The sequence below is a fragment of the Pollachius pollachius genome (genome assembly GCF_949987615.1).
Source record: "Pollachius pollachius genome assembly, chromosome: 9".
NCBI lineage: Eukaryota > Metazoa > Chordata > Actinopteri > Gadiformes > Gadidae > Pollachius > Pollachius pollachius.
Genome location: NC_136942.1, coordinates 20,909,492 through 20,923,810, shown reverse-complemented (window position 1 = coordinate 20,923,810; position 14,319 = coordinate 20,909,492). Strand labels below are relative to the sequence as shown.

Sequence of the window (14,319 nt, the reverse complement as noted above, 5' to 3'; positions counted from 1 at the left end):
CGCACTCTTTATTTGTTGCTGTAACCCTGTGCCCCTGAGCTCAATGAATGGTACTATTGGTGAATTCTGGCACTGTACTGCAGTGTGTGTGCGTGTGTGTGTGTGTGCATGTGTGTGTGTGTGTGTGTGTGTGTGTGTGTGTGTGTGTTTGAGAGAGAGAGAAAGAGAGCGAGAGAGAGGGGAAGAGGGAGGCAAGATGGCGAGAGCAGTGTGGCTCTAGAGTCCTAGAGTCCTAGAGCCACACCACAGGATTAGCTCACTCACGTTGTTTGCTAATGTAAAATTTGGGATTGAAAATGACAACCTAAGCGCTCCTACTGTTTTCTTGGACTAAATGTAGCCCCATCTTGTGTTGTCACAGTCGAAATTACAGCATCCACAGCACGCACACACACCGTTTATCCCAGGTACCCAATGAGCCAAATTAGCTCAAAAGTTTCCAGTAAAACAAAAATGGCAAGCGTAGCATTCAAGGCAGACTCAAGGTTGAGTGTGTGGCGCTCGCTGTTGCTTAATCTGTATCAGCAAGCCCTTGATATGGGGGCCAAACTGCCACTAGAGTTGGCTGGCTTGACAGATAAATGTTATGCAGAGCAAGCAGGTTTCCCCTGACGTATGAGGATGTTTCAATCGTCTCCAAATGCTGCTTTAGATTAGCATGGCTTTTACCTCGTAGGTAAAGGTCACATTGCCTCACTGGTTCTAAAGCCCAAAGTACAAAGAGCACACATTTAGCCTCATAATTGTAGCACAACACAATAACAAGAATTGTATTGTTTTATAAGAGCAAAGCAGACAACAAATCGAATGCAGTGTGGCTATAAGCCGACTTCAAATAGGAGTCAGGTTTTAAAAATACATTTTGTGTCTGTTCCGAAACAGCTTTGGGCTTAAGACTTTTGTTGTTTAAGCAAACAACTATCCTAAATGTACAGACAAAACACCCCCGAAGAGTAAGCTCTCTCTGAATGTATGCAAATGCAAACATTCAACTGACATTCAAGAGTCAACATCATGCTTCGGAAATAATGATAATCAAACAAAACCTGTCTGAACTCGCTCAGTAGCTAAGAGATGTGGTAAAACCAAAGTCCTAATTACTAACTCAGACAAGCCGTGAGTTAATGTCACATCCATACATGTCTGGTCCTTATTTATAAGCTGAAACTGTCCCAGTCGGACAGTTTCAGACAGAGAAGCACGTACTCCCGACACACCGCCCTCTTACAGTCCTGAGAATGGGAAACAGAAAAAAATTCTTATCGATCTTATCAAAGGCTCTCTATGTTTTGTTCATTTTCCCCCCTTGGGGGTTGGGGGGTGGGCTTGGTTACGTAAGGGGAAACGGAAGCCAGCCTCCCACGTCAGGGACAGATACTTGAGAGTACACAGAGTGCACCGCACACAGCCAATCTGCATAGAACACATACGAAAAACCACCAGAATGGATGGCCTCAGCTTCCCACCTTCTGCCTGAATGGACACTGTGGACCAAACCCTTCCATTAGATGCTGGCCTTCTCGTCAACATTCCTTTATCCACCCCCCCCACCCCCCACCCCCGTCGTCGTCAAAGGGGCAATTCACCGCTCTGAGACGCTACAAAACCCAGGCTGGGTTTTTTTAAAACAGGATGTTTGTCTGAGGCCTCCTTCCCCTCAAATAAACAATCCGCAAAACCTGATTTCTGAGGCAGGGTGGAAGTACTCCACTGACTTTATTTTCCACATCCCGTATCCTGCAGCATCGGGGCTCCTTGGGGAGCTGGGCAGGACTGATGCTGTACTGGAAACCTAGTCCATCTGAAGGACTAGAGGGAGAGACAGGCTAAGGCTTCCCCCTTCGAGGGCCTGGGACCCCAAGCCCCCGCATGAGTGGGGCCGGAGAAGACGGAGGATTACTAGGTCCAATGTGGTTACGGTTGGAGCGGACGAGAATGGCACGATTACGAGTGTCCAGTGGCTAAAGATTGTTTCCTGTATCCAGATGGTTGGTTTCCTTGAGAGCAATGAGCTGGCTCTCGCTTTGGTGTTTTATTAAATACAAGCCATCCAAAAAGCACAGAAGAAAACTGTGTCAGCTCAAAGGGCCTGTTGTGCGTGTCACGTGAGAATGTCATCAATTAATCAGTGGCCCATGGATTTGGGTGTGTTTAGAATGACGTCACCCACATTGTGTCACTCATTTCTCCCAATTTAGCTCCCTACGAGACAAAGTCGAGTGCAAATACCAGCGGCACTGCTCTTCATTTAACAGATGATCTCACGGAAAAGAGACACGCCATCCGCTTGGAGAAAGAAACGAGAGTCTAGCCTTTTCAAGTTCGTAAATGGTTGAAAGAAAGCCCATGTCGGCAAAGTCAGCCTGACTTTCTATAGATCCGATCTAATCCATTCTAAACAAGAGGGCCGAGTCACATGCTTTAATTACACTGCCTCATCATTTTGTGCATTTACACCGTCTCAGACGCAAACAAGGATTAGCCGGGGGTCTAGCCCTGGCTTCTGGCTCAGATAAAAAGCCAGACAGGCTTTGATAAGGATCAGCAGGACCGTGGTTTGATTTCTTGGAGCTGCATGTGTGCGCTGCGTGCCTGTGTGGTCCCGAGATAAAAATGTAATTGACAAGAACGCAAACTTAAAAAGAGTCCAAACGTCTGGGTCTATAGAAGACGGATGGACATTAAGCACCTGCATTTCGCAGAGAAATTGGTTCCATTACTTGAATGAGGCCCTTCCGTTATAAATGCTAACGGCCTTGTTCTGCCTGGAAGAGCCAGTCAATACCATACCGGACCTGACATACTGTCTGCCAGCAATACGTTCTGGATGACCGCAATGGTCCTACCTCCAGACACAGAGACTAACAAGAAAAAAGAGATTAAGTATGAACCTCTCTGTTGTCTAGGTAATGGGTCCCACCCCTTCCAGCGATGGTCCGGGATACTTCGTGTCTCGCAGCCCTCAATCGTTCAGCCCCTCGCTAATTGTACAATGTGTCAGCGAGGCAGGGTGAAAAGACTTCCAGAGAAAGTCTCACTGATCAATGATCATTTTAAGAATTAGTGAGGAGGAAAAGAGCTTCAGTAGAGTTGCCTATTGTGTGGGGTACCAAAAAAACACCAACAAAACACATACTGCTCTTCTTAAACTAATGAAGACACTCAACAAAGATATGCAGAATTCAGAGCAGAACCAAACAAGATCGCTAAAGGTAAGCACCATGAAGCCAGACATAAGCTGTCCATGACTACACGATGATGAACTCAACATGTAGGATGGGTGGCGGGACCCCTTTAGACTGTCACACAGTGGGCAGTGACACCTGCTTCCAAGGGCTTTACACTGATGTCCGCACAACAAGGGCCAGGCAGGGAGGAAACAGGTGTAGAGGCAGGCTGGGGGGCGTCTGTGGAGATAGATACATTCCCTCACACACGGACGTGGCTGATACCCCACCATTCAACGTCCAAACAGCAGGTCTGAATGATGATGTTTAGGAAGGTTGGAGCATGTAAGGGTCCTTAACCCCCGATTAAGTAACACTGTACTGCCAAACATTGTTACTATGGGAATCATTTTGTAGTTCAACAGTTCCATGATTCAATAATCAATGTGTTAAGACAGATATTAGATATTTAAAATTAATATATTATCTAATCTGTAGCTCTTAGATACAATATTAGCAGACATTTCGTTTGGCAACCAATCTTGAATTCTCCAATCAAGCCTTGAAGCAGACTACAACATTTACCTTATGAATGGTCTAATTGTGACACGATGCCCCTTCCCGGAGTCCAACTAGTTTTCTGTGGGAGATCTGTCTTCAAAGCCACCAGAGAAGCTCAGAGATGGATGCACAAACAGGCAATGTCATCTGCGGGCCAGAGTCAAATTGGAAACAAGATAATCTGACCAATTGCATTATGCATTATATATTAGCGATGAGCAGAGTGAGGTTCATAAGGAGGCTGCATGGCTCTGGGAGTAATGAGGAGCATTACTCAAGTGACCCAGTGAGACGGTCCTGCTCCGTCTTCTGCTGTGGAACAGCACAATATATCTAGCTCTCCTTGCCCCTTTCTAACGTGGCCTCCCTTGTATCTCAATCTAGCAGTGCTTTACTGCACAATTCATCTCTTTGTTCTTGGGCCACCGCGAAAATGCTCAAATTCATCATCAGAAGGGAAAAAAACGGGCCCACTTCATAATAAGCCATAAAACTCCACCACACTTTAATGCGTTGGCCAGAGCCCTTCCAAAGTCCAGCGCTGTGAGCGTGTGTCATAACGTGTGGGGGATAGTAGGGAGGAGGGGAGGGTTGGCTTCTCGTGCGAACGGCGTAGCAGACGTGGTGGGAAGAACCCAGCGGTGCAGCAGCACTATATCCTCCCTGCTCACCGCAGTCTCCCAGGACTTGCGGTGCGCGCTCTGACAAGCCCCCTCATTTGTTGACTGAGGGAGTGTCGCCGGGCGAGCTGAGGTGGTGACAGCGTGTGTGTCGGAGGGGAGGGGAGCCGGCTGGCTGATACTCCCCTGCCAGGTAGCCCTCCAGCCAACTGTTCAGTGTCCCTGGGCCTCAGAACCTAGGGGGTGGAGGGCAAGTGTGGCTCCCGCAAAGCCCCTCCCCACCCAGAGGAACCTGAGGGCTCTCGCTCCCGGCGCACATGACCTGGCTGCATCGGAGCGCGGGTCCCGGTTTGGAGGTGTAGATGTGTTGACTCTGGGCCATGTGAAGGGAGTGTTTTATTTCAAATGAGGGGACAGGAGTGTTCCTGCTCATTTCCTCTGCTGTGGCCCCCATTCAGAGGCAGCCCCGCTTCCCTGAGCCAACCCCTCCCCAAAGCCTACTTACAGCCCGGATAGATAGAATTGTGTGTGTGTGTGTGTGTGTGTGTGTGTGTGTGTGTGTGTGTCTGTGTGCGTGTGCGTGTGTGTCTGTGTGTGTGTGTGTGTGTGTGTGTGTGTGTGGGTGTGTGTGAGTGTGTGTGTGTGTGTGTGTGTGTGTGTGTGTGTGTGTGTGTACGTGTGCGTGTGTTTTAAGCTAGCTTGGATCTTATTACATTTGATCCCACTCAAATATTTCTGAAAGAAACACAGAGGAGGGGAGGTGTGCTCTGTGGCCGCAGCACACGCCCCGCGGAGTCGCTGCTCCCCTCACAATGAAACCTTTATCTGCCTCTCCCTGCCCCTAATGGACTCCACATCCAACACAGTCCAACCGCAACGTCGGTGCCCTCACCTCCCTACACCTATTGCCAAACACTCCCACCTATTTAGGCGTAGTATAGTAGAAAATACTTTGAGAAGTATAAATACTTTTTCCAAGGCCTGGCTCAACCCTTTGAAAGGCCAAAATAAATGCTTGGTTTGTTTGCAGAGTACTGTGGGATCGTTGATTTACAGCTCACTAAATATGTGTGATCGGGGCCGTCTCTGGGTGAGCCAAAGGGGAACTTTGATAATAAAGTGATTTACTGGGACACACAACCGTCAGCCGCACACACAGAGGCAGCACACGCACGACATTAGGCCAGCGGAGGCACAGCGCCGCTGCTGGTTCACTAGTGCCACTGCAGTCAGCCACGCGACAACCAGGAGAGATAGAGGGCGCCTCAAATTCTTTTAAACAAATGTATCAGTGGTGAGGCCTACTGCAAACCCCTCATTGTTACATTGCCATTATTGTCGTTGGAGAAATATTATGCAGTGTACTGATAGCCAAATAGTGCCAAACCAATAGAAAGATAATGTTTATACTTTGGGTGGCATGAATTCATGAATGGCTTTAGACAAAATCTAGGAAGAAAAACGAAAATCGACTGAATAATAGAAAGCATCCTACATATTTCATTGTGTGGAATAGAAGCAACGGTATTATAAACCCAGATATGGAATGGCTACAAATCGCAGACTGAGAACTGCTACATTAAGGCTAAAACACCAGCTCACACACAGCAACACAGTGCACCTCACACACACACATCAGCACAAAGCACACGCACATCAACGTAGTGGACCTCACACACACACATCAGCACCATGCACACACAGCAACATAGTGCAGCTCACACACACATATCAGCCCCGTGCACAAGCACAGCCACATAGTGCACCTCACACACACACATCAGCAGCGTGCACACGCACGCACACATCAACATAGTGCAACTCACACACATCAGCACCGTACACGCACACATCACCATAGTGCACCTAACACACATACACCTCAACACCGTTCACACACACTTCAAAATAGTGCACCTAACACACACACACCTCAGCACCGTTCACACACAATTCAACATAGTGCACCTAACACACACACACACCTCAGCCCCATGTACACACTCTTCAACATAGTGCACCTCACACACCTCAGCCGCACTGCTAGATGAATCAGAGATACACTGTTCTCACAGAGCTACACACATACTCACACAATCGTGTCTGAACATGTTTACACACACATACACACATACATCTGTACTTGAATGTTTATGGCTATATATTAACCTCATCATTTTTTTCTTTCATTTGTCTATGTGCCACCAAACCATGACCTATGTTGAAAATTGCTTGCATATATACAGTTCTCCAGTCATTACAAGGTTAAAATGAAAATTCATGAATGAAGGAATGAATCTGAATGGATGTATTCATGTGTGCAAAAGGAGAATCGAATGTTGTATTTGTGCGCTGATGAGCTCTTTGTGTAGCGTGTGAAGAGGTTTTGGAGGAGCCCACTCACTTGAGAACTCCCCGGGGGTAGTGTTTGGTGAGCTGGCTGTCTCCGTCTCAGTGTAAGACAATGTGGAGTCTGATAGGTCTGCAGGAGGAGAGACAGAAAACACTCCACTTATTCATCCATTGACAGTACGGCCCCCTCACCCTTGTTTACCCCCCTTGCCCACACAAGGAAAGGGCAATAAATAGTTCAAGCTCCAAATAAAACACAATATTTCACAATGCAACAACATAAACACATTTAGCTAAAGGTGGGCTTACAGTGCCTTACTGTGGGCTTTAAGAGTGAACTTGTTGCAGACCCTCCTCCTCCTCCAACCATCCACACACACAAACACACACACACACACACATACACACACACACAGACACACACAACCACACAAACACACACACACACAAACACACACAAGACACACAGGACACACAGCATATGGCCCAGTCTGGATGGGGGTCCCCAATGCCAGTGCCGCTGACATTATGCCACTCGCTGTCCGAGGCTCGGCTCGAAGCCACTATTCGAGTTCCCAGTCGGTGTGCCTAATTACAGCCATTAAAATTCTTCAGGTTGTTGTAGTTCTGTTTCTTCTCCTCAAACTCCCCTCACTCTCTGTCTAAGCCCTGGGTTACTAAACCAGAGAGAGACACAGAGAGACAGACAGACAGATAGAGAGGGACAGAGAGAGAGAGAGAGAGAGAGAGAGCAAGAGAAAAAGAGAGCCATAGAGAGATACACAGAGACAGAGAAAAAGAGGGAGACAGAGAGAGCAAGAGAGACATAGAGAGAGAGAGAGATAGAGAGAGAGAGAGAGAGAGAGAGAGAGAGAGATACATAGAGAGACAGAGAGAAAGAGGGAGACAGAGAGAGCAAGAGAGACATAGAGAGAGACAGAGAGAGACAGAGAGAGACAGAGAGGAAGAGAGAAAGCGAGACAGAGCGAGAGATATAGAGAGAGACATAGAGAGAGACATAGAGAGACAGAGAGAGAGACAGAGAGAAGGAGAGAAAGAGAGACAGAGAGAGATATGCCATTCAGTTTTCTTAGGTTACAAATGTCTCCTGTTCGGTGTAATGAAAACAAAGACAGTTGCTCTCTCCAGTCTAATTAGAGTGTTTATTTGTCAAAACAACTCCAGCCCCAGAAAGGTCATTTTTGGAGGGGAGATGGGTGCATTGACCGCAACGTTTAAAGATATAAGGGGAGATATAAAAGATATAATTGTAGTAGTATAATTAGAAGTAGTAGTTGGAATATTTGTAGCAGCAGGAATTTTAGTTGTAGTAATAGATTCCATTGAAAACAACAGAACTGAAGGTCATGTCTTTATTGGAAACAGCAGTAGTAGTAGTCGTAGTAGCAACAGTAGTAGTATTAGTAGTAGTAGTATAAACAGAAGTATCAGTATTAGTAGTAGTATTATTGTAGTTGTACTAGTAACAGCAGTACTTGTAGTAGTAGTTATTGATTCCACTTAAAACTCAGGGACCAGGTGAGTTCTTTAGTTGTAGTAGAAATATAAATAGTATTATTAGAAGTAGTATTGTAGTAGTAGTAGTAGTAGTAGTAGTAACAGTAGTAGTAATAGTAGTAGTAGTAGTAGTAGTAGTAGTAATAGTAGTAGTAGCAATATAGTAGTAGTAGTAGTAACAGTAGTAGTAATTGTAGTAGTAGTAGTAATAGTAGTAGTATTAGTAGTAGTAATTGATTCCATTGAAAACCATCGGAAACTGGTCATGTGGGTGCTGTTGACTTACCAAGTGGCTTGTGTTCTTCGTTAGGGGAAAGCCTTGAATACGGGGGTGGGGGTGACTCTGAAAGAGGAAAAGAGTTGACTCAATCACTTGACAGCTGGGCCATGAAGCAGAGCATGCATTCAACTTGTGAAGACACCTGTAATCATGTTCCTGTGAGTCACGGCTATGTAAATCAACTAGTAAAGTGAGTGAACAGGTTGCTTTGGTTGGCTCTACTTCTAATATGAAATAGGGTTGAATCCTGCAGAGCATGACTGTGGATAATGTGTTTACATGTTTCTTTTGCAGATCTTTTGTGAATGATGACCTCCTGCTAGGTGAAGATTGACACTACCAAACGTGATGATGCATGAGTAAACAGTGTGGTGATGTGAATGATTGCTGTTGTTAGATACTAAAGTGTGTTAAATAAGGTTTAAACCCTGGCTCCATGACACTGTAAAGAACGTATACAGGAAAGACATATTTAAAACTACCACACCAGGAAAGGCTTTAACAAACGATTAATGTGAACATTTGTTATAACAACATAGAAAGCCTGTTCAAGCTCTGAAACTATACAGCAAATATCTAAACAAAACCAAACATACAACTAGAATCCCAAACTAACCACTGCTGACAACTTCCAATCCAACAAAAGGTGTGTCCTTACTTTTAACCTTCCCACACGATCTGAAACCATTCTTCCATCCCAAGAAGGAGGAAGAGCGAAGACACCAAAATAGGCCCAAAAAAATTAAAATTCTGAAGAAATGGCTAACTTTGCGATCATACTTTGACCTCCCCTCAAGAAAAGAGGGAAAGGAAAAAAAGCATAATAGCAATGGGTCCTTTAAGAGTGGCGCAGTAATTGCCAGGATCTGAACTCAGTCACTCAGATACACAGCTAGTCAGTCTGGCGCCAGTAGTATGCAAACTGTATATTATCACCACTCCTTCACCTAAATAGCACGAGGGGACCTCCTTAGGACAAAAGGGCCTTTAAAGCACAACTTAAAACCAATCTCAGTCAAAAAGCATAATACCTCCCAGCCAAATAATGGGGAAAAAGTTTATCCCCCCTGGAATGATCCAAGCTTTTTTCACTCAGCATTATTGACAAACTATTTAACAAGATCGCTAGTAACCATGGGGTACAAGAGGAACCAAAGCCCACGATTGACAGCCCCACAATAGGAAAACCCTCTTTCTATGTGAGTCCACATAAAGACCTTGTGCAAGCAACTACCACATTTTTTATTCACTTTTACTTTACCAATGATAAAAAGTGTAAATACACAAATAGTTCTAGTGCTAGTTCTTAAGGCTCCAACATGTATGCCTCTTTCTTGAAGAGCATGAAAGAAATACCAGTTATTTTGGTCCACGCTTGAGTGCACCTCAGCTATGTCCATTATGGAGCCTCAATACGTCTCAATAAGGGATGCGCACCCCTCTTTCCTCTCTCCCCAGAACAGCGCCCACTGACGTGAACACACACCGCCTCAATGGAGCTCAACAGAGAGGAGCTTCACGCAGAAGAAACTCCCTGCAGTTTGTATGCCATGGAAACATGGAGATATAAACATTTAGAGTGTGTGTGTGTGGGGGGGGTGAGCCCTGATCAGTCACCAACATTCACCGGGGTGGGGCGGGGGAGGGAGTTAACGTGTGATGTTCTTGTTCTGATGTTGTTAGACTTATGACTTTCATACCCCTATTGGAGCCAGCTGGCGCTGTTAAACATGGATGTTATGGAAAATCTGCCCCCAGTGCCAGCGAGAAGTCAAGAGATACTGACGCACGCATCTTTACACACGATACCACGCATTACCATCAGGTCGGCCGGGTCGAGTGGCCCGGTTCTCGAGGGGGGCCAGCAGCCCGTGGCCCTGCCTGGTTTATAGGTCAGGGAGGTCGGTTCACACGTAGCTCACCCTGCTAGCTAATGAACGTGGACTTGATCGGTTCTGTGCGCATGTTGCATTCATTCTCTGGATTTACTGCAGTGATTACATCCCTATTTCTGAGAGCAGAGATGACATACACTTTGAAATGAAAGACCACCATTGTACCAAACTTCAAAGTCTACAACAATTTTTGAGAAAATGTTGATTTACAATAATTAGGAATAAAAAGCCTTGAGAGCCACTGGGAGTGGGGGGCTGGGTATTGTGGTTTGGAGCTGAGATGTCTTGTATTGACAGTGAAATATAGAAATATTGCCCTATATGTTAATATGATTTCTTCAGCATGATTTTTTGCCTTTAAATATACAAAATAGATTTGGCCATAAAACACAAATACATGTATATTAGCTGTGTAGGTATGTTACAATCCATAATGAATCAGTAATAGAATGGGGGGAGAAAAATAGCTCTCCGATGATAACAAAATCTGTTATTTAAGTGTAATTAACCAAAAAAAGTCATCTATACAAATCTATTGCTACAACACACTTTCATTTTCGTCTTTTAAAAACCCAGAAATTTAAGTAAAATGAAAATAATAGGTAATTAAGAATACAGTTAACATGACTCCCCCACCAAAACACCCACCCACACACACACACCCACACGCGCACACACACAGAAAAAGTGTTTTTTAACGCTTTAGTAGAAGCCTATACATTTCCATGTTGTTTTCAGAGTTATGTGGAGTTGTGTGGACTGTTGTACCCAGGGAGAATGCTCCCTGAGGAGCCTGTAGTGCTAGAATAAGCCTTACCTGGCCCACAGAGTCGACTGTAGTGATAGGGGTTGCAGCATACTGTCGGAGAGTCCAAGGCACCGAAGCTCTTACACTCACAGAGCGGCTTGAGCTGGGCCAAGTGCTGGAGATCGGACCAGCGGTAGAGTTTACACAAGAGCAGCTGTGGGGACGCCATATGGCCAGCCAACCGTAGCTCTGTCCGGGACACCATAACGCAGTCGCTAGGCATCCCTCCCCGGGACTCCACCGCCTCCAGTAGGGTATCCAGAGTTCTTTCTTTTAGCCTTTTCAAAAGAGAATGTGTGGCCGATTTGAGTTCTTGCTCTAACACCGTGCGGGGCATCGCCTCCTGAGGCTCGGGAGAACCGGTGTCACGTGGTCCAATGTTTCTGAGCACAAAGTGACAAGACCCCGTGTCCCTAACCTGGGCCACGTCTGGACCTCTAAACTCGGAGTGGTCCCGCTCTTTAAATAAGCAGCAGGTCACGGTCCTGCACTCGCTGTCCTGCGTGGACCGAGGGCTACCCTGCTCCTGGACACTGCACACCCCAGCAGCCCCATGCTGATCCGGGGTGACCCGCGGGCCGCCGCCGCCGTCCCCCCCGGCGCCCAGCGCACACACGCCCCCTAGGTCCCCGGCGACCAGCGACCCGCTTGGGGTCATCGGTCGGAACTCCGTTTTGGGAATTTTCTCTGGGTGGTTGGCGAACATATCGTCCCTGCTGCTGCTGCACCCCTGCTCACTAGTTTGGCCATTTCCATCTTGCCCTTCTGTATCTGGAATCAAACGGCTTCTCCAGAGTCGCCGCACAAGACCTGAGCGTTTCGTCCTGAACATACGACAATTTGAAAATCTATACGGGTTTGTGTTCTTGTACGAATAATAATCGCGTGTCACGGATGCGTTTATCGTCGTCGTATAACATTAATGAGCGTGAAGAGCCGTGCAGCGCGTGCACAGCCGACCGACGAGGCTCGGGGACAAGACCGCCACATCAGAGTCTGGAGCGGGGCTGCTCCTCTCCAACAACCTGGCCGCGGATTCAGAGCTCCGGCGAGGTCAGCATGCATCCAGTCAGCCCCGATAAGATGTGCATTTGTAAACCACGAATTTTTGCTTAGCAATTATGTTTTTTAATCAAGCTCTTTCGGGGTGGTTGGTTGGGCACGAGCCTGCGGTGAACGCACGGTGCATGGTCGCGTAACGCAGGGGGTCCACGAGTCACGAAGTAGCGGTCAGCATGAGACACTTCGCAGGGGAACAGTGCGCCTAACGCCGCTTCGGATGGACTTCTAACCCGGCGGCGAGGGAAAGCATGAATGGGTGACTTCTGGAGCGAGTAAATCCAAATGCAGTTAAAGTCGGAATCCTTGTCGTCTTCCGAACTCGTCAAGTGTAGTTGTGTTTAAAATCCAAAAATATCCCCGCGAGCTGAGCTTTAAAGAGAGTGAGTCCTGGGAACGAACCGCGCTCGTGCTTCGCTACTCGGCTCGAGCCACTCGCCAAACTGCAGCCCAGCTCTCTTTCTTTCCCCGTTTCTCTCTCCTTTTCCTTTTTTTCATTCACACACACACACACACACACACACACACACACACACACACGCACGCACGCACGCACACACACGCATGCAAACACACACACACACACACACACACACACACACACACACACACACACACACACACACACACACACACACACACACACACACACGGGGCCCCCGAGGAGAGCGGTGGAGCCATTGGCTGACTACCATCATGTGCTAGTCTAGACACTTTGGCGGCTCTGAGCTGCACTGATTGTTGCGCAAACAAGGTTTCAAGTTTCTTAACTCTTAAAGGCGTAACATCCACTTCTCACAAGTTAGGTTTGCACTGAAACTTATTTTACGTTCGCCCGTGCATGTATGATGAAAGTTAAAAGAAATTAAATCAAAAATAAATTAAAAAGTACACTTATTTTGAAGGCGGAGTCATCGCAGCGCACTCACACACAAAAGGTCTCTGTGTTTGGAGGTGCATTGTCTGTCAGGGATATGTCAACATAACACGGGACGGTGACGAATGAGAATGGTTTGATATTCCTGTGTAGTACAGCAGCGTGGCGCTGCGAGACACCTGATGCGGCGGCCAGGCCCAGATCCCACGCACTAATGACCCACGGTGGGCTTTGAGGTGCCATATCCCTTCATTAGATGGTGGAGTACAGCAACACCTGTAACATCCGCCCGACCACATCATTTAGATGGAGCAATTATTATAGTTCCTAGGTCATCGGTAGAAAATAACAACGTTAATTATGATAGTAATAATATAATGATGAAGAGTATGACAAATATTTAAATATATTTGTGGTCCTGTGCCTGGTTGCTTGTCGCATGCATGGGTGTTGTGTGTGTATGTGTGTGTGTGTGTTTGTGTGTGTGTGTGTGTGTGTGTGTGCGCGCGTGTGTGCGTGTTTGTGTGCGTGTATGTATGTGTGTGAGTGAGTGCGTCTGTGTTTATTTGTTCTAATCATATATTTTAGAGAATCTTCTTAATCTTTTAACATAGGCTAGTTGGCTGAAATAACTATTGTGGACCGAAAATACAGTCCATCACAGTCAATCACAACCTATTATACAATTGAAGAAAACAGGTCCCTCAGTATAGGCAGAGTACATGCAATTATTCCAAACAACACTGATGCATAAAAATAGTTCATGTAAGCCTTTTATCGTAATTTAATGTATCTTGGCATTAAGCAAGACAAGGCATGCAACTACTGTGGATCTGTCTTAATTGAATGTACCATTTTTTCCATTTCTTTTGAAACTAAACATGTGTGTTAACCTACAGATTGTGGTTCCTTTTGATAAAGGAAATTTGAATTTGATTGAAAATAACTTAATATCTCATTGTTTTGTTGTAAATGTGTATTGTCATCATGAGAACAATTATTCTCATTTCATCTTTCAATATGGCCATTTAAGAGTTAAAATAGCCCTGCTCTGAGTGCAGTAAAGCTGAGCCATAGCCCTAGATGTATTAACCTGACCCATAAAGCCAAAATTCAAGAATGAATGCAGCTGATTGGTTGAAAGACCTTTAGGGCTTGCCCACACCAACAATTGGTCAGAAA

General features: G+C 46.1%; 1 protein-coding gene across 1 annotated transcript; it reads right to left on the bottom strand.

Annotated features, from left to right (window-relative positions):
• Nucleotides 1-224: 224 nt before the first annotated feature.
• smad6b (SMAD family member 6b) lies at nucleotides 225-12,720 on the bottom strand (the record flags this gene model as incomplete). The annotated part of the gene is made up of 4 exons (XM_079742870.1): nucleotides 11,211-12,720; nucleotides 8,505-8,561; nucleotides 6,753-6,830; nucleotides 225-232 (listed from the first exon to the last, which is right to left on the bottom strand). The coding sequence occupies exons 1-4, from the start codon at nucleotides 12,031-12,033 to the stop codon at nucleotides 225-227; spliced, it is 966 nt and encodes a 321-aa protein (XP_079598996.1). The 5' UTR covers nucleotides 12,034-12,720.
• Between the last annotated feature and the right edge of the window lie 1,599 nt (nucleotides 12,721-14,319).